Source organism: Microcaecilia unicolor, chromosome 4, assembly GCF_901765095.1.
Source record: "Microcaecilia unicolor chromosome 4, aMicUni1.1, whole genome shotgun sequence".
Taxonomy (NCBI): domain Eukaryota; kingdom Metazoa; phylum Chordata; class Amphibia; order Gymnophiona; family Siphonopidae; genus Microcaecilia; species Microcaecilia unicolor.
Genome location: NC_044034.1, coordinates 290,815,358 through 290,842,956, shown reverse-complemented (window position 1 = coordinate 290,842,956; position 27,599 = coordinate 290,815,358). Strand labels below are relative to the sequence as shown.

General features: G+C 44.2%; 1 protein-coding gene across 2 annotated transcripts in view; it reads left to right on the top strand.

The window, feature by feature from the left end:
* POLM (DNA polymerase mu) overlaps positions 1-27,599 on the top strand; it is a 49,756-nt gene that overhangs the window by 11,159 nt on the left and 10,998 nt on the right. The window contains exons 7-10 of one of the 2 annotated variants that reach the window (XM_030201676.1): positions 1,608-1,740; positions 11,461-11,563; positions 19,597-19,857; positions 26,417-26,500. In XM_030201676.1, coding sequence (XP_030057536.1) covers positions 1,608-1,740; positions 11,461-11,563; positions 19,597-19,857; positions 26,417-26,500 — 581 coding nt within the window. The remainder of the gene's footprint in view (positions 1-1,607; positions 1,741-11,460; positions 11,564-19,596; positions 19,858-26,416; positions 26,501-27,599) is intronic. The other variant, XM_030201677.1, reaches the window with a different exon arrangement.

Sequence of the window (27,599 nt, the reverse complement as noted above, 5' to 3'; positions counted from 1 at the left end):
AAAGACCATAATGGCTCATTTAGTCTGCCTAGTAAGATGGTCAGGGTTGTAACTGCCACACCCCCCCACCTACCATTGTCTTTGAGCAAAAGGTTAATTCTACTGCTCCGAGGTGTCCAATGCCTTGGTTTCTGTCCTCTCATTGAGGAATTCTTTGTGTACAGCCCACTCCTTTTTGAATTCTGTAAGTTTGCTCCACCACCCTTTCTATGAAGAAAAATTTCCTTTCTCCTGAGTTTACCTTGTAGCTTCATATCATGTGCCCAGATTCCACAGCTTCCATTCTTTTGGAAAAGATTTTTTGTAGGTGAAAATGCCTGAATCATGTCTCTACTGTCCCTCTTCACCTCTACGCTACATATATTTAGGTCCGCAGACCTTATGAGCCGCTTCAGATGTTAACCACACACCAATAGCATTAAAATTCTTGCATAATTTTCATTACCTAAACAGGACTACAGTTCAAAGCATTTCTATTGCACACCGCCACATCTTGTGTACATTACCTGGCAGTTAACCAACCCCCCATCTACAAAGCCGCACTAGTGATTTCCACGCAGCAAACGAGGAAGCCATTCAATTCCTACGGGCGTCCTCTCATTTGCTGTGTTGGGAATCACTAGTATGGTTTATCAAGAGGCCCTTAATTTGTTAGAGCTAAATTGGCACTTGGTGATAAGTACCAATAATTGGCCTTAAACACAAATTGGCAATTTGTAAGTTAACACACAAACTGAGCACCCAGTTTCTATGGCACGTAACTCCAAGGGATGTGTGGACCTGGGAGAGGCATGGACAGCAGAAGTGAAGTGTAGCCAGGTTTTGATGTGGGGGGGGGGGGGAGCAAACCTTTTTGTACAATAGGCGTCTATGTGAAGCTGAAGGGGTGATCAGCATAGGCACTATTTTATTCAAAATCTATTTAGAAGAGAGAGCAGTCCTCTTGCACCCCCCCCCCCCCCCCCCAGCTATGCCTCTGATGGATGGGTCAGAGGCATGGCAAGTAGTTGAGCACAGTATTATAGAATGTCACTTGTGTGCCCAACTGCTGGTACTTTTACAGCAGCCTTTGAACCAGTATAACTGCTCACACTTAAAATTATGTGTGAAAATGCAGATTTAGTATTCAATAAAGATCGCTTAACACCAAAATGGTCAACTACAGTTAGAGGTAAAATCAAAAATGGTGTCTGGTTAGGCTGGGGATCCCAGTTCATTGTTTTTCTTTGTCCAGTGCCCTCTGACCTTCCTCTACTTGTAAAGACTAGCAAAAGGATCTTTCTCTGCATCGGGGGCAGGACAAGTTGGGGCTTTATTACAGCTGAGGGCAGCAAAGAGGTCTCTAGGAGCTTAGTCGGATCTCCTTTGAGCATTGTGAGGAGGGCCATAGGATGCACATCTTTGGGGTGTGAGGTGGGTGCTGTCTCATTTGAATACAGTGAGGGGAAAAGTAGGATATTAGAGCATTTCTTGTCTGTGAATGTGTGGCAGAAGGTTCTTGGACACTGGATAAAGTTCATCTTGTAGTGAATTGAGGGAAGGGCTTTCTGATAGGACCCCGAGCGCCGTGTGGAGGGTTCTAAATTTGGTGTCTCGTGTTTCCACAGGGCTGCAGCATTATGAGGATCTGACCATGCCTGTAAGTCACACTGAGGCAGATCTTATTGCAAAGATGGTTGAAGAGGTAGCACACAGATTTCTTCCTGGGACTATCATAACACTGGCTGGTGGATTTCGAAGGTAAAAATTCTCCCTGGCATTACACACACACCACAGCTAGCCTGTCCTACAATGCCACATTTCAGTCTTTGTTCAGTGCTTGCTGAGCTGATGGATCCATCACCCCAGTCCCTCTTTGGGATGTCTGTTGTCCCGGGGGTGCAAGTAGTGTGTACTTCTGAGGTATATCCATTAGTCATGGTAAAACAGATTGTCTACACACTTGCCGTAGATGACCTGTATGACTGCAACCTCTGGAAACTTGATATGTCAGGGTCAGACCTAGCCTGTACTTGAATGAAAGCCAATGAGAAACTATAGGAAATGGTACTGGTAGACCAGGGAGAGTTACGTTGTTATAGCCAGTACCGAACCAGTAGCCCAGCACATTATATAAAGGTTAGTATCAGGCAGGTCAACAAAGGATTGATTGACCAGCCCTCTGCCGGCCCTAGATGTTTACATGAGGAGGTGGGACCGACGCAGGAAAAAATAGCAGGCAGGCAGGCAGAGAGCCGCAGTCCGGTGCATCCTCTTTGGATTATTTATTAGTGTGGACCAACAGAGCTGCAAGAGGAGAAAGGGGAGAAAATTGTGCTGCTTGATGTTGGTACATGGAAGAGAGAAAGGAACCAGGTAATACGGGAGGGACAGAGAAACGGGTTAAGACTGGATGGGAAGGGGAAAAGAGAGAGAGAGAACACAGGAGCAATACTAGATGGGGGGGGAGGGGGGAGAAAAACATGCTTGATAGGGGGAGAGAGAGAGACAGAAGTAGTGTTGGAGAGACTACTGCAGGGGAAGAGAAAGCGGGACAGGGCTGGATGGGGCGATAGGAAAGACAGAGGAGATGCTGGATGATGAGGCAGAGAGAGGGGCAATGTTGAATGGTACAGGGGGAGGTGGGAGGGAAGAGAGATGGGGCAATGCTGTATTCCAGGTGTGGAGACTGACACAGGCAGTGCTGGATGGCATGGCAGGGGAGAGAGATACTGGATGGTGGGGTAGGGGATAGAGACGGAGGAGATATTAGATGGCGGAGTGGGGAAGAGAGAGAAGAGGGGATACTGGATGGCAGGAATGAGTAAGGGAGAATATGCTAGATAGCAGGTGGTAGAGACATAGAGGGCGGAGATTTGATGGCAGAGGTAGAAAGAGAAGATTGTGGCTGTCCGGGGGGAAGAGGAAGAAGAATGGGAGGGCCAGAGTGAGGGAAAGAAATGGAAAGCTGTAAGTAGCCACAGTAAAAAGAGAAATTGAAATCTGAATTGATAGGCAAAAAAATAAGTGGAAGAAATCTAAAAGGAACATATTTGGAGTTGGATGTAGTGGAGTAGGTGAAGAAGACAGAAGGAGAGAAAAAAATGACAAGTGGACAGGAGACCTTTGGAAAAAGAGTTAGAAGACAGGAAAGCAGTAACCAGAGACTGCTGTCTGTCCATTTAATTTTTCAAATTATGTTGGCCCCAAAGGTAGAAAAAATAATTTAGGATGAGGAATTTGGTAGCTGTGTTCACGTAAAGTTAATAGGAAAAAAGTAAAAGGACGTGACACCTTTTTATTAGACTAAATACATTTGACTAGCTTTCTTAAGCCAAAACCTCAAGACAAGCATACTATAACATAAGTACAAAAGTGTTGGCACACTGGGACAGACCAAAGTTCCATGAAGCCCACTATCCTGTTTCCAACAGTGGCCAATACCTGGCAAGATCCCAATAAAAGTACAAAGCATTTTATGCTGCTTATCCCAGAAATAGCAGTGGATTTTCCCCAAGTCAATTTAATAATGGTCTTTTCCTTTAGGAAGTTGTCCAGACTTTTTTTTTTTTTTTTTTTTTTTAAACCCCACTAAGCTAACCGCCTGTATCACATTCTCTGGCAACGAATTCCAGAGTTTAATTACATGTCGAGTGAAGAAAAAGTTTCTCAGATTTCGTATTAAATTTACTGCTTTGTAGCTTCATCGCATGCCCCCAAGTCCTAATATTTTTAGAAAGAGTAAACGATTCACGTCTACTCGTTCCACTCCACTCATTATTTTAAGGACCTCTATCATATCTCCCCTTGGCCATCTTTTCTCCAAGCTGAAGAGCCCTTCTTCCCGCTTTAGCCTTTCCTCATAGGGAAGTCGTCCCATCCCCTTTATCATTTGTCACCCTTCTCTGTACCTTTTTTCTAATTCCACTGTGGGGCTCATTTTCAAAGCACTTAGACTTACAAAGTTTCATAGTAACCTATGGAACTTTGTAAGGCTAAGTGCTTTGAAAATACACTTCCTTATCTTTTTTGAGATGCGACCAGAATTGAACACAATATTTGAGGTGCGGTCACACCATGGACAGATACAAAGGCACAACGTTCTCACTTTTGTTTTCCATTTGTTTCCTAATACCTAGCGCTCTATCTGCTTTCTCAGCTGCCGCAACACACTGAGCAGAGGGTTTCAACGTATCAACAATGACGCTGAGATCCCTTTCTTGGTCGGTGACTCCTAACGTGAAACCCTGCATTACGTAGCTATAATTTGGGTTCCTCTTTCCCACATTCATCACTTTGCACTTGTTGACATTTGAACGTCATATGCCATTTAGACGCCCAGTCTGTCAGCCTTGTAAGGTCATCTTGTAATTTTTCACAATCCTCTCAGTGTTTAACAACTTTGAATAACTTTGTGTCATCAGCAGATTTTAATTACCTCACTAGTTACTCCTATCTCTAGATCATTTATAGATATGTTAAAAAGCAGTGGTTCCAGCATGGACCCCACTTTCTACCCTTCTCCATTGAGAATACTGACCCTTTAACCAGTTTCTAATCCACAATAGGAAACTACCTCCTATCCCATGACTCCACTTTTTTTCTGGAGTCTTTCATGAGGTACTTTGTCAAACGTCTTTTGAAAATCCAGATACACAATATTGACCGATCACCTTTATCCACATGTTTTGTTTACCCCTTCAAAGAAATGTAAGAGATTGGTGAGGCAAGATTTGCCTTCACTAAATCCATGTTGGCTTTGTCTCATTAATCCATGCTTTTGAATATGCTCTGTAACTTTGTTTTTTATAATAGTCTCTACCATTTTGCTCGGCACGGACTTCAGGCTCACTGTCTATAATTTCTCGGATCCCCTCTGGAACTTTTTTTTTTTTTTTTTTTTTACATTTATATTTAATTTTTATTAAAGATCAAACAAACATTAAATAACACATTTACATTATCATGGCAGATACTCCAAAACATTCCAGAATGCTAACCACCATTGTATGCAGACCATATTAACCTTTATTCCACCCCCCTACCCTCCCACCCAGGTATCTTTGTTACGCTTACCTCCCCTCAACCGGCTCTAACCTATCATGTGAGTGAGTTGACCAATAAGCTACGAGCTCTACCCGAGAGTGCCTGCACGTATGGTTCCCAGACCTCCCAAAAGCGGCGTCTACTTTTTGGACTATTGTGCACACTTCGTGCCTCCATTGTCACCAGTGAATGTAACATATTTCTCCATAACCAGTATGAGGGCCCCACGTCCTGGGTCCAATGTTGCAATATGCTTTGTTTCCCAATTAAAATAGCCTTATATAGGAATAATCTCTCCATAGGTCGCAAATCTTTCCCACTCCCACCTAGTCCTAGCACTATGCTTCGTGGCAGCAAACTTATCTTTTTATATAACAGGGACTCACAGAATTCCATAATCTTACCCCAAAACTTCCTAATTTCAGGACATTCCCATAGCATATGATATAGGGTCGCTCTCTGAAAATTACATTTAATACACTTAGGCTCATGTATATTTCCAGTATAGTATGCCTATATGGGGGAGAAATACCCTCTCAAGATTATCCTAAATTGTATCTCCCTGTGTCGAGCACTGGTCACCTTGTATGCAATCTCCTTCAAAAACTGGGCAATGTCACCGCTCCTAATCTCCACCCTCATATCCGCTGACCACCTCCTGGCCACCTCTCCGTAATCTCGCTGCACCATTATCATACCCAGTTGTCTATAAAGCACAGACACCGAGGTCTGCTCTCTGCCCGGCGGCAAGAATAAGTTCGACAATAAGTCATATATCCCTCTATCACACTTGTTCCTTTGCAAGTGCGATATATAGCTATGGAGCTGAAGATAGTCATACCAACTCACATGCTCTGTTCCCACCATATCTACTAGGGCCTCCCGAGTGATTATCTCCCCCGAATCCTGTATCACATCCGCCACCAACACTACTCCTTCCCGTGTCCAACTCATTAACCTCTTTTGGTTCCCCCCTTGCCCAAAGTCTGCATTCCCCGCTAACGGAAGCATATCCGTACTATATGGGTTCTTATTCAAACGTTGTAATATATACTGCCATGTGCGTCTCATGGGTTGTAATAATACGTGCTGGCTCCACCCCTTAGGGAGCACTTCACTCTTAGCATGTAGCATATAATACGGATGATATGGCCTGAACAATTCTTTCTCAGCTGTATACTCCTCTGTTTCTAATATCCAGTCTGCCAAATGTCTCGACAAACAGGCCCAGTTATATTGTTTAATGTCTGGCAATCCTAGGCCCCCCTCTGCTCTTCTCCCATACAAAAATTCCAACTTAACTTTAGCCTTCTTCCCTCCCCAGCAGAACCGGGACACCATCCTACGGAGTTTCTTAAGATCTTTTGTTAGTAACAGAATTGGCAGCTGTCGTAGAACATATAGCCATTTTGGAAAAATCATCATGGCAAACAGCCCTACCCTACCGCTCAGCGATAGAGGCAATCCCTCCCACAAAGTCAACTGGTGTTTCGTATGATGTAACAGTTCATCCACATTCCTTCTATATAATCGACTCAAATCCCCTGTTAGAATGATTCCCAGATATTTAAACTCATTATCCGCCCATCTCAACGGGAACTCTCCTCTCCATTGCTCTCTTACTGTATTAGAGGTGGGCAATCCCTCCGACTTCTGGGTGTTCAATTTGAAACCTGAAAATGCCCCATATTCGGCAAAGACCTCCATCAACACCGTCAACGACTGCTCCGGTCGAGCCAGATGGACTAAAAGATCGTCCGCAAAGGCCGAAATCTTAAATTCCCTGCTACCCAATTTCACTCCTTCAATCTCTGGGTTCCCTAAGATTTCCCGAATCAAGGGATCCAATGTGATGGCAAAAAGTAATGGGGACAGGGGGCATCCCTGTCTAGTTCCTCGATTAATCGCAAAACTTTGAGAGTACGACCCATTAACCAACACTCTCGCCGCCGGATTCTTATACAATATTGATATCGCTTGAGTGAAATATCCCTCAAATCCATACGCTCGCAGTGAGGCAAATAAAAATTCCCACTCAACCCTATCGAATGCCTTTTCGGCATCGAAACTAATCAATAATGCATCCTGTCCATTGTGGCTAAAATCAGTCTAATATTTTTCACACTCTGTCTCCCCTGAACAAACCCGACTTGAGGGGCTGCCACTATCTTAGATAGCACTCTGGCCAATCTCCTCTGGAACCTTTTTTTAAATATCGGCATTACATGGGCTACCCTCAATTTTCTAGTACCACACTATTTTAAAGATAAATTACATATTGCTAACAATAGTTCCGCCAGTTCATTTTTCAATTCTATCAATACTCTGGGATGAATACCATCCAGTCCAGGAGATTTGCTACTCTTCAGTTTGTCAAATTGCCCCATTACATCCTCTAGGTTTATAGAGATTTCATTCAGTTTCTCTGACTCATCAGCTTTGCATACCATTTTTGGCACCAAATCTCTCCCAAATCTTCCTCGGTGAAGACTAAAGCAAAGAATTCATTTAATCTCTCCACTGTGGCTTTGTCTTCCCTGATTGCCACTTTTACCCCTCAGCCATCTAGTGGTCCAACCGATTTCTTTTGCTGGCTTCTTGCTTTTGATATACCTAAAAAATGTTTTTACTATGTTTTTGCCTCCAACGTAATCTCTCCCCCCCCCCCCCCCCCCCCCCCCCCCCCAAAGTCCCTTTTTGCCTTCCTTATCAGTGCTTTTTATTTGACTTGCCATTCCTTATGCTGTTTCTTATTTTCAATTGGTTCCTTCCATTTTGTGAAGAATTTTCTTTTAGCTATAGTAACTTCCTTCACCTCGCTTTTAAGCCATGCCGGCTGTCGTTTGGTCTTCCTCCGCTCTTTTTTTTTTTTTTTTTTTAATACATAGAATATATATTTTTTAATACATAGAATATATTTGGCCTGGGCTTCCAGGATGGTATTTTTTGAACAGCATCCACATCTGATGTAGTTTTGACCCTCGCAACCGCTCCTCCTAAGTTGTTTTTTTTTTTTTTTTTTCCCACCGTTCTTCTCATTTTATCATAGCATTTAACTTTCAAAAAGGAGACTAACGTATTGGATATCCTATGTATACTTACTCCAAAGCTAATACCAAATCTGATCATATTATGATCACTGTTATCAAGCGGCCCCATCACCATTACCTCCTGCACCAGATCATGTGCTCCACTGAGGACTAGGTCTAGAATTTTTCCTTCTCTTGTCAGCTCCTGTACCAGCTGCTCTATAAAGCAGTCCTTGATTTCGTTAAGGAATTTTACCTCCCTAGCATACCCCGATGTTACATTTACCCAGTCAATATCAGGGAAATTGAAATCACCCATTGTTATCATGTTGCCCAGTTTGTTAGCCTCCCTAATTTCGGATAACATTTCTACATTCATCTGTTCATCCTGGCCAGGCGGATGGTACTATACTCCTATCACTATCCTGTTAGTCATGAAGGAGATTTTGGCATAAGAAAGATAGTCAACAAATGTATTAGTACTCCCCCCTCAAAAAAGTAGCACCTTTATTTTCCTTTTTCATTTTGGGGTTTTTATACTAGGCTGCTGTAGTGGCTTCCGCACGCATTGCCGACAGCCCATTCATTTTGAATGGGCTGCGTTGGCACTAGTGTACAGTCAGCCAAGCTGAAGTGGCTTAGTAAACCCCAGCATTTATTTGTTAATTTATAATGTATCAATTAGAATGTCAATTTTTGATTTTTTTACATCTGCTCTCCATCTACTCAGTACAGAAGGGCATGTCTCTCTGTTTTCTATTTCTCTGGTGTTGCACTGTATGCAAAGTCTTGCTTCTGGGGGGTTCAGTTTAATTTTTGTCTTTTGTATTTCTACTTTTGTTTGTGGTTACTTATTCTGTACTTGAGGGTCTACTTGCGTTTGTGTGTGAAAAAGGCCAGGTATTAACATTCAGTGTCTGTGTAGGATTGATCTGTACTAATCTAGCTTTAGTTTTACAATAGGTGTGTTGATCTACTGCCCACTGCAATATTTGCTGTGTTGAATGTTCCTAGGTAGTCCTTGTTGTTTTTACCTCTGTAAGTTAGTGGTGTTATGGTAAAGTAGATTAGCTCTGTAGGTCATGGGTAATTTTTTTTTTTTTTCTAGGTTTGGCATTACAGGTACTTCACAGTAAGCTTGGAACTGCAGAGTGTTTGTTTTTTACTGAGATGACACCAAAAATCGGAATTTTGTTTTGTATGGCAAGTTCCTGAGGCAATGCTCCTTTTCTGCTTTACATAGGAACTTTAAGAAAAACCATATTGGGACAGACTGATGGTCCATCTAGCTCTGTATCCTTCCTGCAGTGGCCAATCCAGGTCACAAGTACCTGGCAGCAGGGGCGTATCTGGACTCCGGCGGTAGGGGGGGCCAGAGCCAGAGGGAGGGGGCACATTTTAGCCCCCCCCCCCCCGCCGCCGCCGAGCCCCCACCGCCACCAATGACTCTCTCCACCCCCCTCCCGCCGCCAACCCTCCCTCGCTGCCGTTCTTACTTTTGCTGGCGGGGGACCCCAACCCCCGCCAGCCGAGGTCTGCTTCCACCTGCCGCTGCCGTAAAAACTTCTTCTTCAGCCGGCGGGGACCCCAAACCCCCGCCAGCCGCCCCGCGGTGTTTAAAATTCATCTTCGGCCTCCGTGGCCGTGCTGCTGTGATAGGCGCTGTTGAAATCCACTTCGGAGTCTGACGTCGCAGCACGTACAACGTACAACGACGTCAGACTCCGAAGTGGATTTCAACAGCGCCTATCACAGCAGCACGGCCACGGAGGCCGAAGATGAATTTTAAACACCGCGGGGCGGCTGGCGGGGGTTTGGGGTCCCCCGCCGGCTGAAGAAGTTTTTACGGCAGCGGCAGGTGGAAGCAGACCTCGGCTGGCGGGGGTTGGGGTCCCCCGCCAGCAAAAGTAAGAACGGCAGCGGGGGAGGGTTGATGGCGGTAGGGGGGTCCAGGGCAAAATCTGCGGGGGCCCAGGCCCCTGAGGCCCCACGCAGATACGCCCCTGCCTGGCAGAATCCTGAGTAACAAGATTCCATACTGCCAACCTGGGATAAGTAATGGCTTTCCCCATCTCCTCCTTAAATTCCACCTTTAATTACAGTTTATGGATTTTTTTTTTTTTAAACCCAGATATGCTAACTGCTGTTAACCAATTCTCCAGCAGTGAGTTCCAGAGCTTAACTATTAATTGAGTGAAAAAATATTTCCTTCTATTCATTTTAAAAGTATTACCATGTGTCACCTAGTCTTTATACTTTTTTGAAAGAATCAATTCATGTTTACTTGTTCTACTCCACTCAGGATTTCGTAGAACTTTATCATATCCCCCCTCAGCTGACTCTTCTCTAAGCTGAAGAGTCCTAACCTCTTAAGCAAGCCTTTCTTCATTTGAGAGGAGTTCACTCCCCTTAATCATTTTGGTTGCCCTTATTTGAACCTTTTCTAATTCTGCTATATCTTTGATATTAAATAAAAAAAAAATTCTTGGAGAGATTATGGGGCTTTATGTGAATGCAAAATATATGTTTACAGCATGATGGTCCAGTGTGCAGTGTTGGGGTTTGTTTTTTGTATATTAGATTTTCAGGCTACATAATTAAACTGCTACTTCAAGGTATTTTGCCTGTTTTATTAATACAGCTTTATAAGAAATTTATATCTGTTATAAATCAAGAGTTGAAGGATATGTACCATTGTGGTAATTTTGTCAGATACTGCGATGCGTGTTCAGATGTTGACCAGATACAAGTCTACTATAATGATTAGTTTGTTATGGGATAAGGTTACTATATTTAAAATGCTAGTGTTTCCATAAGTGTATGGGGTTATTGTTGATGCAGGACAGACTGTATTTACTTTGAAATTCATTTTCAAGTGTCCTATATGGCATTATTTAGTATATCAAGAATTACTCACATCTATATGCCTAGGGCTTCTCCCCCCCCCCCCCCCCCTCAAAAAAAAAGTCTGGTCTGGCTATGCCACCTTGTTCTATATACCCTTACTTCAACACATGGCATTAGGGATATCTCCCAGATGTTATCTGCCTGCAGAATATCGGTCCTTTTCTTTCCTTTTCACTCTGTAGGAAGTAGAGCCCAGTCTTTCAGCCCATACTAGGAAATCTGCAACCTTTTCTGTTCCTGTGTGATATCACTGTAGTGCCCACTGGTCTTCTGTCTTCCTTATCTATACGCATTTTTAATTGTTTCAAAAGAGAATCCCTTTTGGAAAGGATCCTTCTGTCTCTATGGCTCACTTCCATTCACTGGGGTGCATTCCTTCCACAGAGCAGGAAACCTACCTTGTCAGTGGAATGGATTACGTGAACCTGGCTTTTGGGTTTTAGAGATTCTGTGTAGAGTTTAGACCTTCCCATCTCAGATCTCTTCTGACCACCTGCAGGGGGAAACTGTCTGGTCATGATGTGGACATCCTTATCACACACCCTCAGGAAGGCAGAGAGGAGGGGCTTCTCAGTAAAGTCATCAGCCAGCTACAGAGCCAGGTAAGAATCCACCCTTGAGTCCTACAGCCCTAGTGGTTTGGGCTCTGGAACAACGACTATGGCCACCCAGTGGGGGGGGGGGGGGGGGGGAAGAGTCTGTCTAGTGTTAGTAGCTTTGCATTCAGAAAGCACAACAGACAGCTGAAAGGGACAGAAGTCCCTATGATTTTGTATAGTGCCTGAGCTTGAATATGATTTCCCCTTGTGAACCATCCAGCCCACAAGTGAAATTGGGGGCTGGGACTCCCTTGTGGCGAGACAAGCCGGTTGTATGGGAAGTATAGAACTAAGCAAAAACTGCTCTCCAAGCTGTCAAGCTTGCAAGTTATGCAAACACAATGTGTTGCCCTCCCCATTATGTTGATCCAGAATATGAGCATATCTAAAAGTAGATGCTGCAGAGGGGGTTGTAAGAGGGTTGACACACTGAATAGTTCTTACTGTACAATACATTTAAACAGTGTCTTCCTAATTAGTGTTCTTACAGCTGTGTATTCCAGTTAACTATTTCAGAGGTATTTTCTTATCATTCTGTGCCAGGGGGCGCCAACATTCAAGGGGTGCCCGAAAGTGCCATGCTTACCCTTTCACTACACTCCACTGGCCACTGCTGCCGCACACTACAGCCCTCCAAAGACCTATCTTGATCCTGGAAGGCTGCCCTGGTGTAGTGGCCTCTGCGGCTATGGGGGCAGGAAAGAATCCCAGTCTTTCCTGCCCTTTGCTGCTACTCCATCTCTGCTTTGCGGAGCACAGCCATATTTTTAAAATGGCTGCTGAGGCTTCCAGCCGCCAATGTCTCTGCAGCCATTTTGAGAACACGGCAGCACCACTTGCAGGGTGGGGGGGGGGGGACAGGTTTTGGTACAGTATAAGTCATCACAAGGACAAAATGTAAGAAAACAATGGACTGCATTAGGGGCTTATAGCCCATTTAGTTATGTTTAAGCAAATGAGAGATCTGAATGAAAGAAAAGTATTTATTATTTTGACTTCTGAAAAACATTTGTCCCTGAAACATGCTCAAAACAGAATAATCCATTTGTACAAAAGTGATGATGTGATTCCATGGGCCCCAATGAAAGGAGCATTTAATTTTATTTCCAATCTTTTATAACACCAGGCTACCAAAGGTAAATTACAGCAACAGTTAAGATGAACCCATCAGTAAACAGGATATCCTCACTAAAATTTGGCCACGTATTACTGTATTGTATAGAACAGTGTAGGAAAAGGAGCACAAAATATAGTACCAAGCCAGGTTGGGTACCCCCAGCCCTCCTCTCTTCCTGTCCTGATACAGGACCAAGCGTGCCAATAGCGGACGTTTTCCCGCCCAAATAAAGCGCATAATACGATCCTGCAAGGTTGCTAAAAATTTGCGGGGCATTGTGATTGGGAGTGCTTGAAAAAGGTAGAGCAATCGCGGCAACACGTTCATCTTTACCGCAGCTATTTGGCCAAACCAGGAAAGGTCACCCCATCTACCCAAGTCCTCGATGAGTGCCCCCGCCAGGCCCTTATAGTTTGCCATGAAAAGATCTGAAAGGTGTGCTGTCAGATTGACCCCCAAATAGCGAATGCTCTTGTTAGCCCACCGGAAGGCAAAGGAGGACCTCAACTCGCCCACAAGCTCCCCTGGGAGAGTCACATTCATAACTTCAGACTTTGACATATTTACTTTGAAACCTGACACATTCGAGTATTCCTCAATCTCCCGCAGTAGCCCTGGGAAGGTGGTAAGGGGAAGCGTGACTAACAACACATCATCAGCGAAGAGGGATACTTTGTGTTCTCTCCCTCCAATGGAAAGTCCACAGATATTTGGGTTAGCTCTGAGCCTAGTTGTGAATGGCTCCATGACCATTGCAAACAATAGGGGGGCTAAGGGGCAGCCCTGTCTAGTGCCTCTGTGTAAAGCGATCATTGCAGAGCTACCCCCATTTACGCGAATGCACGCTTTAGGAGAGCTATAAAATGCTTGAATCCACCCCCGGAACTGTGGTCCAATCCCAAATGCCTCCATCACTTTATACATGAATGGCCAATGCACCCTATCGAAGGCGGCTTCGGCATCTAAGCTAAGGAGACAAAGAGGCCTTTCATTCTCTCAGCCAAAAACATTAAATCAACCACTCGCCTGGTGTTGTGTTGCCTTTCTTTCTGTATGGGACAAATCCCACCTAGTCGGAGTGGATAATGGCTGGGAGCAATGATGCCAGTTGATTAGCCAACACCTTTGGCTAGTATTTTGACATCAGCGTTTAGAACGGATATTGGGCGATAGGACCCACAGTCCTTGTGGTCTTTATTCGGTTTGGGCAATACCGCAATCCATGCTTCCATCATGGAGGTGGGCATGGACTCCCCTTTCCCAATCAGATTAAACAGATCAGTTAGTAGCGGGGCCAGCTTAGAAGCGAATTTCTTATAGAATTCATTGGGGAGGCTGTCCAGCCCCGGTGATTTACAGGAGGGCAAATGCTGGATAGCTTTTTGTATCTCAACTGGGGTGACCAGCGTGTCGAGGGTGATCCTCTGCTGATTTGTCAACTAAGCTAGGTCCGGTTACTCTCAGCTAAGTAGTCTAGAATAGAGTCTTCAGGGGGGCTGATCTCACGTGCGTATAGCTCCTGGTAGAATTCACTAAAGCGCTGCCGTATGGCATCAGATGTATTTAAAAAATTTCCCCCTTTCATTCCTAATGTGAGTGACTGCTCGGTCTACCTTTCGCCTGCGTAATTTTATAGCCAGAAGACGTCCTGCTTTATTGGTGAATTCATAGGATCTAACCTTATTTCTGTTTTGTATCCAACTTAATTGTTCAGAGTAAATAGAGTCCAGCTGGAGCCTCTGCCCCCGAAGCGCCTCCAAAATCGCTGGGGAACCACCCACCTTGTGCTGCCTCTACAACAGCCGGATCTTGTCCAGGCACTGTGCCAGCTGGGCCCTACGAACCCTTGCACGTTTACTAGCTATCTGTATAAAGTAACCTCTTGATACTGCCTTCATAGCATCCCACACAACACTGAAGGGTGGGCCCGACTCCTTATTGAACTCCAGTACTCCTTCAGGACCTGCCTGCAACCCTCTGCCACCTCCCCCTCCTGCAGTAATTCTGTATTAAGCGTCCATCTTTTATCTTTGACTTACTACTACTACTACTATTTAGCATTTCTATAGCGCTACAAGGCATACGCAGCGCATGGTCAGAAATGGTCGCACTGCCGATTCCAGTTTTAGGTCCCCTCTCAGCTAATGTAATGTCCAGAAAGATGTAATCGATAACAAGAGTGTCTTATGTACTAGTGAGAAGAATGTGTAGTCCCTCATAGTTGTATGGCTCAATCTCCAGACATCTAAGGTCCCCAGCGAATAGACCAAAGAACCCAAGGCCAAAGAGTCTTTGGATATAGATTGCTGGGGTCTCCCGGATCTGTCTAGCACTGGATCCATGACTTCATTAAAGTCTCCCCCCAAGATCAAGGAGCCCTGGGTAAATGTGGCTAATATGCCCTTCATTACTAAGGTAATGTCCACTTGATCTGACAATTTGCAAAAACAAAAAACCCCAAACCTGGGTCAAGCTTGATACTTTTTATTTGAGCCGATATGGATTTGTGAAACACCGCCACCCCACATTTTTTGGATCAGTCAACAGAGGAGGCAAAGAAAGCACTGGGGTAGTCTGGATGGGAGAGAAGTCGCTCATGTACCCTGCAGAGGTGGGTCTCCTGCAGCAAGACAATATGCGGTTTTAGCTGCTGTAGTTCTTGAACAGTTTCTGCCTTTTCTGAGGCATGTTCAGCCCCTTCACGTTATATGATAGTATCTTTATTTCTGTATTCATTACTGAGGTATTAAATAAGCTTTTCCCCCAACCCGTCCTTATCCCCCCCCCCCCATCTAACACCAACTAGAGGGCACAAGGCCCCGTAGTGGGAAAAGAGAAAGTGACGCACCAGCACCCAAACAACCCAGCCCCCCCGCCTCTCCCCAAATTACCCCAATTAGCACATCAACCTTCCCCCCTTAAACTACCCCCTCCCTGTGTCGCTTGTAACTTTACTATATTATATAAAACACTCCCCTCCACTTTTATTACCCCCCTTATCTACTAGTTAAGAGACTGCATTCCCCTTAAGCAAAAAGTAACAAAGCTTAAAACATAACAGATGCTACTCCTTGTTTCTTTACCAGCCATTGGCACGGAGTTGTCCATTATCCATTTGGCTGCCTTACAAAATGTGACCTCGAATATGGTATACCGGCCAAGCTGCTGCAACTGTTCAGGTGTCTTCCACGACCACTTTTCGTTTTGGGTTACTCCTTTTAGTAGTTGTAGGGACCCGCTGCCATTTTTGAAGCTTGGCCTTCGTAGCAGAAGCTAGTCCACCTGGGGGTTTGCTCGTTTTCACCAGGCCTGCCACATGCAGGGATGTCCAGGCTTCCGCCAGTGATGTGACTCTACTTTTGGCTCCCTGTATGGTGTAGTTCAGAGAGAAGGGAAAACCCCATCTATACAAGATCTGCTCTTTAGGATGTCCAGCACTGGTTTCATGAGGAGTCTCTGCTGTAAAGTGAACTGTGAGAGATCCTGATACAGTTATTTTAGCTCCTCCATATTCCAGGTCAGGCTTTTTCCTGGCGCTATTCAGCAGTTGTTCCTTCACTTCATATCGATGAAACCGAGTGATAATGTCCTGTGCTCTGTTCTCCTGCTGCGGACCAAGAGATCTATGTGCTCTGTCTATTTCTACCTTCACCGCTCCAGCCTTGGCCCCCAGCAGGGTAGTGCACAGCATCTGTACAATGTGTGGAACGTCTTCAGTCTCGCCGCCCTCAGGGACTCCGCGGAATCTAAGGTTGTTCCTCCTGCCCCTGTTTTCAAGGTCGTCAAGCTTGTATGTAAGATCTAAGCTCTCTTGTTCCAGTGCTTGAAGTTGGGCCTCGTGCGAGAGCAGGGACTCAGAATGCTCTTCCAGCTTTGCTTCCGCATCTTCAACTCTGTTCCCCAGCTCACTGAGGTCAGAGCTCAATGTCTCCATCCGTTCCAGGATCTCATCCTTCGATTTTTTTTTTTTTTTTTTTTAAATATCGTTTTGTATTCCAGAAAGGAGCTGGCGAAGTTCGCTAGATATTCCTTTTTCTGCAGGCAGCTTCCGCGATTCTGCCATGGACAGCGCAGAATCAGAGTCTGATTGGGACGCCCACGCCATTGCCTCGTGGCGCTTGGCGGTTTTGCTCATTCCGCCGCCCGCCGACTTCTCAGAGTCTTTTGGGCGCACCGAAGACGCTTTACTCATACTACAGCCGATGAGAGGCGATGGGGAGTTCCTCCGGTAGATTTAAAGTGGCTGACTACTGCCTTTTATTGCTGTTTTATGCTTCGGGGAGCGGGAGCTAGAAAGCTAGGCTGCCATCAGTAGCGGTGACGTCACTTCCCTCGGATAGCATAGGTTTTTGAAAGAATTTATATTATTGAAGTTAACATAGCATGATTAGAGCACATCTTTAATTTTGGATGTGCATGAGGTTTATAGGAGTGATAGGATCAATTCATACAGTTCTGAGATCTGTGATTAGTTAAAGTTGCACATTTGATTATTGAAAATACACCCACATTCCAATTAAATCTAAAGATTTTCTTAAAAAATATAGACACCCGTGAGATCTATGATTGAGAAATTTGTCCACCCTTAGAGGCGTCACGTTCAAAAGTGAGCCTCGTTTTGGGTGAATTTACAACTCGAACGTCTATCTAAATGAAGTATTATCTTTAGGTGTATCACCTAGAACGGTGTTTGATTAATCCTCTTACTTATAGGTCTCCTTACTGGTACTCTCCGGTATTAAATGTGTGTTATTGCTAGATTTTATTGGGAATAGTTTTAGATTCATTTGGTTTGACAATATTTTTTAAAGCAGTTTTAGAGATATTCAATTTTATTTCATGATATATCTACATATGGGAAGCTTTCAAATAAAAAGTTGAAGAAAAACCCCAAAATGTTTGTTCATCTTTAGGGAGAAGAGAGAGGACATGCTGGACCCGGAGGGGGGGGGGGGGGGGGGAGGGCACCAACTGATAGTTTTGCAGGGGGGTGCCAGAGACCCTAGCACTGGTCCTGCTCTGTGCATTAGTGGCTAGAGGAATGTGAACCAGCAGTTTGCCAGGAGATGCACCAATTAAGTATAATCCCTGGGAATTAATGCAGTAAGTTAATATTGCATAGGTTTTATTAAACATAAAATCTATGCAATATGCGTTACTACTACTATTTAGCATTTCTATAGCGCTACAAAGCATACGCAGCGCTGCACAAACATAGAAGACAGTCCCTGCTCAAAGAGCTTACAATCTAATAGACGACAAAAATAAATAAAGTAAACAAATCAAATCAATTAATGTGAACGGGAAGGAAGAGAGGAGGGTAGGTGGAGGCGAGTGGTTACGAGTCAAAAGCAATGTTAAAGAGGTGGGCTTTCAGTCTAGATTTAAAGGTGGCCAAGGATGGTACAAGACGTAGGGGCTCAGGAAGTTTATTCCAGGCATAGGGTGCAGCGAGACAGAAGGCGCGAAGTCTGGAGTTGGCAGTAGTGGAGAAGGGAACAGATAAGAAGGATTTATCCATGGAGCGGAGTGCACAGGAAGGAGTGTAGGGATGGACGAGTGTGGAGAGATACTGGGGAGCAGCAGAGTGAGTACATTTATAGGTTAGTAGAAGAAGTTTGAACAGGATGCGAAAACGGATAGGGAGCCAGTGAAGGGTCTTGAGGAGAGGGGTAGTATGAGTAAAGCGACCCTGGCGGAAGATGAGACGGGCTGCAGAGTTTTGAACCGACTGGAGAGGGGAGAGGTGACTAAGTGGGAGGCCAGCAAGAAGCAGATTGCAGTAGTCTAAACGAGAGGTGACAAGGGTGTGGATGAGGGTTTTGGTAGAGTGCTCGGAAAGAAAGGGGCGGATTTTACGGATGTTGTAAAGAAAGAAACGACAGGTCTTGGCAATCTGCTGGATATGAGCAGAGAAGGAGAGAAGAGTCAAAGATGACCCCAAGGTTTCGAGCTGAAGAGACAGGGAGAATGAGAGAGCGATCAACAGAAATAGAAAACGGGGGGAGCGGGGAGGTGGGTTTGGGGGGGGGGGGGGGGGGGGAAATGAGAAGCTCGGTTTTGGTCATATTTAATTTCAGGTGGCGTTGAGACATCCAGACAGCAATGTCAGACAAGCACGCTGAAACTTTGGTTTGGATGCAAGGTGAGATATCAGGGGTAGAAAGGTAGATTTGGGAGTCATCAGTATAGAGATGGTAGGAAAAGCCATGGGATGAGATTAATGAACCAAGGGAAGAAGTGTAGATAGAAAAGAGGAGGGGACCAAGAACAGAACCCTGAGGTACGCCGACAGGCAGAGGGATAGAAGTAGAAGAGGATCCACCAGAGTGAACACTAAAGGTGCGGAGGGAGAGGTAGGAAGAGAACCAGGAAAGGACAGAGCCCTGGAATCCAAGTGAGGACAGGGTATCGAGAAGTATGCTGTGATCGACAGTGTCAAAAGCAGCGGAAAGATCAAGAAGAATGAGGATGGAATTTTTTTGCTAATGTTAAAGCATATTGCATAGGTTTAGGGCAATATGTTGGAGCATTTCTAGCACTTTTGGAAGCTGCCATATAGTTAATGCAGAACAAAATTTGCTACCATCCATTACTGATGCAGCAGATGCAGAATGTAGTTAGCTGCACTTTTTGAAGGTATAGCTACTTGCCACTTAGCAGTTAAGGCAGAAATTAATGCACATTAAAGTTCCCTATCTTTCATACCCCATAATAGTAATTTCCAGCTAGTTGCCATGATAAGTAGCTAATGGTTAATGCATTGTATTAAACCTTTAATCTGGCATTATGCATTATACAGCTTAGTAAATAAGCCTTTCAATGTTTATATTATGCTACTTTAAGTTTTCTCTGGTGCCAGACATGTTGCAGTAGATTTTTGCCAGTCTTGGTACTAAAATGTCTACTTTGTGTCCAGGGTCTAATTTTGTATCATAGCTTGAAGAGGAACTCTTACTATGATGCCTCATCACCAGGTGGTAAGAGTACCAGCAGCATGGATCACTTTGAGGGAAGCTTCTCCATCTTCAAGTTGAAAGGTCTGAGCCAGAGCAGGGATAATGGAGCCAGGGTTCACAGCACTGACTCAGGGAGGGACTGGAAAGCTGTTAGGGTGGACCTAGTGGTCACCCCCATCAGCCAGTACCCCTTTGCCTTGCTTGGATGGACAGGATCTAAGGTAGGTTTTCCAAGATGCTTTGATCAACTTATACCCCTGTGGAAATCCTTTTTGTTTATAGAACACTAGTAAAAAAGGCCCGTTTCTGACACAAATGAAACGGGCGCTAGCAAGGTTTTCCTCGGAGTGTGTATGTTTGGGAGAGTGTATGTGAGAGTGACTGTTTGAGAGTCAGAGTGAAAGTGTGAGTGTGTGTGAGAGAGAGTGAGTCTGGGTGTGAGTATGTTTGTGAGAGAGTGTGTGTGTGAGAATGAGAGTGTGTGCAAGTGTGTATGTGAGACACAGTGTGAGAGAGAGTGTGTGTGTGTGGGCGAGAGAGAGATGTGTGAGACACAGATTCTGTTTGAGTGAGTGTATGAGACCAAGCGAGTGTGTGAGTGACTGTGTGGCACATAGAGAGTGAATGTGATACAGTGTGAGACAGAGTGTGTGAGAGTGAGAGTCAGAAAGACATTGTATATCAGAGAGAGAGTGTGAGCCGTGCCCTCCCAATCCATGGCCATCTGTCCCCTGGCCCCTCCATTCATCCTTTTCCAGCAATTCCCCTCTCTCCCTGAGCCCTGCCCTCCCAATCAATGCCCATCCATGCTCCTCTGTCCCCTGCCCCCTCCATTCATCCCTTTCCAGCAATTCCCCTCTCTCCCTGAGCCCTGCCCTCCCAATCCATGGCCATCCATGTTTCTCTGTCACCTGCCCCCTCCATTCATCCCTATCCAGCATTTTCCCTCTCTGCCTGAGGCCTGCCCTGCAATCCATATCCATCCATGCCCATCTGTTCCCTCCATTCATCCCTATCCAGCAATTGCCCTCTCTCCCTGAGGCCTGCCCTGCAATCCATATCCATCCATGCCCATCTGTCTCCTCTATTCATCCCTATCCAGCAATTTCCCTCTCTCCCTGAGTCCTGCCCTTCCAATCCATGCCCATCCATGCTCCTCTGTCCCCTGCCCCCTCCATTCATCCCTTTCCAGCAATTCCCCTCTCTCCCTGAGTCCTGCCCTCGCAATCCATGCCCATCCATGCTCCTCTGTCCCCTGCCGCCTCCATTCATCCTTTTCCAGCAAGTCCCCTCTCTCCCTTCCATGACCCCCCCCCCCCCCTCGCATCCATGCTCCTCTCTATCCCATGTCCCAGCCTGGCCCGCCCTCTTCTCCTCCCCCCCTTCGCATCCATGCATCGTTTTGGTTTTTTTTTTCTTCTTTTTCAATTTACCTCCGTGGCGTTTCCGGCAGCGAAGCGTCAGGGAAGGAGGCGGCGCTCCCGACGTGTAGCTTTCCCTTCGCTGTGTTCCGCCTTATTTTGAAGGCGGAACACAGCGAAGGGAAGGCTAGACGTCGGGAGCGCCGCCTCCTTCCCTGACGTTTCGCTTCCGGATTTGTTTGTTTTGTCGCGAGGGCGGGGCAGAGACGGCTGGCTGGCTGGCTTGAAGGGAGGCTTCACACCACGAATCCACGAACCCTACAGCTTCAGTGACGTCAGATGGCTTCAGGGCTTCACAGAACGTTGTCCTCATTAGAACGTTCACGGTGCGTTTTATTATATTAGATTTTGACTTGGGCATGCAGGGCTGTTGAAGACGTATAAAAACAATGTTAGAATTAATGGTTAGCTTGAGTTAAAAGCACTCAAGAGGAGATTTTGGGTCAAGGATTTCCTTAATGGACAAAAAGAGGACATGAATAAGCAGCAGTTCTAGGCATCTTGAGAAAAATCTAACAGAGAAGGAAGAAGTCTGTTGTGGGTTTTTTTTTTTTTTTTTGCTACACATCTTTTTTTTTTACATAAGAACCGCCATACTATGGTCCATCTAGCCCAGTATCAAGAACATAATAGTAGCCATACTAAGTCAGACCAATAGCCCTTCTAGCCCAGTATCCTGTTTTCCAAACAGTAGCCAAGCCAGGTCACAAGTACCTAGCAGAAACCCAAATCATGGAAACACTCTACACTACAAATCCCAGGGCAAGCAGTTGCTTCCCACATCTGTCTCAATAGCAGACTATGGACTTTTCTTCCACGAATTTGTCCAAACCCAGATACACTAACTGCTGTTACCACATCTCCGGCAAAGAGTTCCAGAGCTTAACTATTCATTAAGTGAAAAAATATTTCCTCAAATAAAAAATCGATTTACTTCTACTTGTTCTACACCACTCAGGATTTTGTAGACCTCAGTCATCTCCCCTTGGCCGTCTCCTTTTCCAAGCTGAAGAGCCCTAACCTCTTAGCCTTTCCTCGTACGAGAGGAGTTCCATCCCCTTTATCATTTTGGTCGCTCTTCTTGGAACCTTTTCTAATTCAGCTATATTTATTTACTTTATTTTTTTGAGATACGGCAACCAGAACTGAACACATTAATCAAGGTGTGGACGCACCATGGAGAGAGGTAAAGGCTTTATCATGTTTTTGGTCTTCCATCCCTTTCCTAATAATTCCTAGCATCCTGTTAGCTTTTTTGGCTGCCACTGTACACTGAGCAGAAGATTTCAGTGTGTTATCTACGACACCCAAATCTTTTTCTTGAGTGCTGACCCCCCAAGGTGGACCATAGCATCGGGTAACTATTATTCAGATTATTCTTTCCAATGTGCATCACCTTGCATTTGTCACATTAAATTTCATCTTCCAATTTCCTAAGGTGTTCTGCAATATTTCACATTCCGCATGTGTTTTAATAACCTTGAATAGTTTGGTCTGCAAATTTAATCACCTTGCTTGTCCTGATTTTCCATATCATTTATAAATATGTTAAATAGCACCAGTCCCAGTACAGATCCCTGCTGCACTCCAGTGGTTCACCCTCCTCCATTGAGAGAAATGACCATTTAACACTACCCTCCGTTTTCTGTCCAATAACCAATTCCTAATCCACACCAGAACCTTGCCTCCTATCCCACAACTCTTTTTAATTTTCTCAGGAGTCTCTCATGAGGAACTTTTATCAAAAGCTTTCTGAAAATCTAGATACACTACATCAACCACCTGGCTCACCTTTATCCATATGTTTGTTCACGCCTTCAAAGAAATGAAGCAAACTGAGGCTGAACCCATGCTGAATCTGTCCCTGTTTATTATAAAGAATACAGAACTCGTAGACAGTTTCCACTGTTTTGCCCAGCACCTATGTCAGGCTTACCGGTCTAATTTCCCTTGATCACCCCTAGAACCCTTTTTAAAAATCAGCGTCTTTGGCCACCCTCCAATCTTCAAGTACTACAGACTATTTTAACAACGGGTTACATATTACTAACAGCAGATCAGCAATTTCATGCTGGAGTCCTTTGAGTACCCTTGGATGTATGCCATCTGGTTTTTTTTTTTTTTTTAACTTGTCAATTTTGTTAAGTATATTTTCCAGGTCACTGATTTCTTTCAGTTCCTCTGCATCACCCTTAAACTATTTTTGATACAGGCAGATCTCTTACATCTTCTTCGTAAAGACAGAAGCAAAGAATTCATTCAGCTTCTCGTATATGGCATTGTCCTCCCTGAGCGCCCCTTTTGTTCCTTTGTGATCTAATGGTCCCTTGGATTCCCTCACAGGCTTACTGCTTCTGATGTACCTGAAAAAGTTGTTACTGTGAGTTTTAGCCTCTGCAGCAAGTTTCTCTTCATATTTTTTTAGCCTTCTTTATTAATGCTTTGCATCTGACTTATGTTCCTTATTTTCTTCATTTGGGTCCTTTTTCCATTCTTTGAAGGACAATCTTTTGGCTGTAATAGCCTCTTTTACTTCACAAACCATGCTGGCTGACATTTTCTCTTCTTGCCACCTTTGCAAATATGTGGAATGCTTCTGGACTGGGCTTACAGGATGGTATTTTTGAATAACATCCACGCCTGATTGTGTCCTAACCTTTGCAGCTGATCCTTTTAGTTTCTTTTGAACTATTTTCCTCATTTTATTAGTTGTCCTTTCGAAAACTAAATGCAGCTACAGTAAATTTTCCTTTGCGGGTTCATCCCAGATAGCTCAAGCTTGATCATGTTATGATCACTGTTTCCCAGCAGACACAACACTGCCACCTCTCGCACTCTGCCCTGCACACCACCAAGGACCAGATCCAAAATGGCTCCCCTTCTTGTCCCTGGACCAACTGCTCCAAGAAGCAGTCGTTTTATTTATTTATTGAGATTTATTTACTGCCTTTTTGAAGGAATTCACTCAAGGCGGTGTACAGTAAGAATAGATCAAACATGAGCAATAGACAATTACAGCAATAAAATAATATTCAAAAACAATACAAAGTATGGCATAATATACTACTTACAATGTCAACACAATACATAATGGAACATTTTAATTGATAGTGAAGGGTAAAGCAAAGATCTTATATATATATATATATATATATATATATATATATATTAGAAAGTAAGGTGATTTGATTTAAAGAAAGTTGCACATGAGGTCAGAGAAATGGTTAAATATTATCTTGGCTAGGGTAGAAGTGGATAAACATGTCCTGCTACAGTATATGCAGCCCGAGTCACTCCTTGTGTGAGTGAGACTAACGAGTTAGTTACTTCTTCCTTTAAAGGTCTGGTTGAAGAGACAAGCTTTCACCTGCTTCCTGAAGTAGAAGTATTACATCTAGAAATTTATTTTCCTGATGTAACATTTATCCAGTCAATATTGGGGTAATTGAAATCGCCCATTATTATAGCATTGCCCAATTTGCCAGCTTTCCTAATCTCTAAATGTTTCTTCATCCGTCTGTTCTTTCTGTCCTGGTGGATGATAGTACAGCCCTACAAGAATACTCCTTCCCTTCACACAATGGAATTTCTATCCATAATGATTCCACACAGTTATCTGTGTCACGTGGAATGTTTTTTATTTGACTCAATTCACTAATATATAGCGCAACCTTCCCCCCCCCCCTCAAATTTGATCCTCTAAGTGTCCCATTGATTGTCCTCTTTCTGTCAAGTCTCTGAGATGCCTATATCTACCTCATCATTTAGTACTATATATTCCAACTCTTCCATCTTATTTTTTTTAGGCTTCTAGCATTTCTATACAGGCCCTTCAAATTGTGTTTTTTCCCTTTGATCTACAAGCTGCTTAGAAGTTGAAAGGGATAATGTGCATCCTTTATCCTGCTCTCTCATTAAGCACACCTGGCTTACTTTTAGCATTGTTGAAACCTCTTTACTGCGATTCCCTGAATGTCCTGTTTGAATAGTATCCTTCAAGGATACTCCCCACCGAACCATGTGCTCCTGGGTGACTGTCGCGTGGCCTCTCCACCCCAATTCTAGTTTAAAAAGCTGCTCTATTTCCTTTTTGAAAGTTGGCGCCAGCAGCCTGGTTCCATCCTGGTTAAGGTGGAGCCCATCCTTCCTCTCTTCCCACCTATCAGTGTTCATCACATTGCAGTTTTAGTATGTTAAGGAAGCAAGAAGCCATTTGCACACCACAAGAGAAGTGAGTGGTAATTAACTGAGTAGTAAAGCTGGTGGGTAAGAATTGAGTCAAACGGGACAATGAGAGAGAGAGAGAGGACAGCTGGTGGCTGTAATAGATCTGAAGCCTGTTTTAAACCTGCCCAGTACCTACATACAGTTATTTTTCCTAAATGTAAAGGGTAATCTTAATCCTGCCTGCCCAATTGCAGCGTCCACAGGTGGACACTTGCATCTCCATTTTTTGCACGTACTTCTTAAAATACAAATGTATTTACGTTGTCTCTGCTCCTACCTATCGCCACCCCTGCAAACACATTAGCTCAGTGTGGGTTAGTTTACATGGTATTCTACAAGAGCGTACGTAGACACTGCTTTACCTATAGGAATGATTTTGAAAATTGCTCACCCCCAGACCTACAGTTACTACCAGGAGAGCCATTAGAGATGACAGCCCAGCATAGACGTCCCGTACAGAACTGATGCCCAGAGTCCCTGGTTCTGGTCCCTTGTCCATCATTCCGTGTAACATTGAGGAAGTTGCTTAAACTCCCCGAGTTCATACCTGGCCTAAATGCAGGGATATCTTCCTTGTAGAGCTCTGAAGAGAATTCCAGCACTATACTACATAATTAGTTATCTAGTAGCTTGGCATAGGAGAGAATGCCATGCTCCACTGGCACCAGAGCAGCACAAAAAGGGGGGGGGGGGGGGGGGGGTGATTTTTTTCTATCCATTTAGAGTTGAGATTATTGGATGGATGGAGATAACCAAGGAAAGAGCATGTTAACCTTGTACTGACTCTGTAGCTTGGGTCTCCTGACAGCAAGGTGCGGGGTGAGGTTGCAGGTAGATAATGTGCACCCTGGGGGGGTGGGGGGAAGACAATAGCACAGCCCAATGGTGACGTAAAGAGTGGAAGACATCTTTCAAGCCTGCGTCCAGCTGGACATGAGTACCCCCCTCCCCCCCCCAGCAGTTACTGAGAGGAAATGGAAAAATATAGCTTGTAAAGTAAGAATTGATACTGTATTTGTAGTACAGGAAAATGAAACAATGTAGAAGAAATTTCTTTTGAAATCTGTGCATGCCTCTGTTCTTACTGTTCCTTCTTTTCTGTCCTTTTCCACTTCTCTCCCCTGATGGGCAGCATTTTGAACGTGAGCTGCGTCGATTCAGCTCTCATGAGAAGAAGATGGTGCTGAACAGCCACGCTCTCTACGACACGGTTCAGGTACAAGTTATGGCACTATATCACTGAATTAATGGGATTGTGATGGGCATAGTTTAGTGCAAGGATGAGAAATAGCTGTGGGGTGGGGAGGAAATACAGAAGAGTATAAGGTCTGACACAGAACAAAATTTTGTCTCTTAATGTTATGCTGGCTTTACACTTGTCTACTGTTACCAAATAGTTTGTCATACAGATTCTTGTAACACAGGGGGTCCTTGTCAAGCCTAAATAAGTTGGGTTATTGAGCAATTTTTAAAATAACTTCAGTGAAAAAGCCTTTGATCTGTGTAAATCAACACTAAAATATGTGCCTAGTGCAACAGGCTGCTTTTCTTAGTGGGGGTGGTGGGGATTGAAATTGTTTTTGAGAAGTATGTACCTTTAAATGAGAATCTGCACAAAATGTGGTGGTTTTTTTTATTTTTATTTTTTTTGTATACCTTGAAAATTAGCACAATAGTCTGGTACAGTACACATAACATGCTTTGTAGCTATGTGGGTTGGCACTGTATTTTGGCATAGGTAATTTGCCTAGGGCACTGAGCACCCAGGCTGAAAATGAGCCATCTCCCACTTCGTCATCCATTAGTGCCACTTCAGAGGCACTCGGGCCATACAACTCCCACCTTCTTTCCAGTCTCCTCAGGGCTCCTATCAACCTGCCCGAAGTCCAGGAGAGGATCTTTGCTGTCACCCTCTGGTCCTGCCTTTGGGCATTGAATTCTTAAATCAGTCCTGAATCAAATCATTTAAAAACCATCCCTACAGATTATTTTGACTAGTCCTCTCGGAAAAGGAGTCGTTTAACAACATTTCTGAAATGTATTGCTGTATTTCTCTTTTTTTTTTTTTTTTTCAACTTTAAAATTTTTATTGACAAAATAACATTGTACAGCAAAAACAGCCGGATAACCGTCCATTAATACAGATTATCAACAGCCCCCAAAAGTGAGTCATCTCTTACAGCATCCCCTAGCAAACTCACATTATCCAATATCAATAACTGTATTTATTTTTGTTGTTGTTTTGCACTCCTCCTGTGTTGCAGTAGTCACCTGTCTGTGCTGACCTGGAAACTCAGCAGATAGTAAGTGTAGGG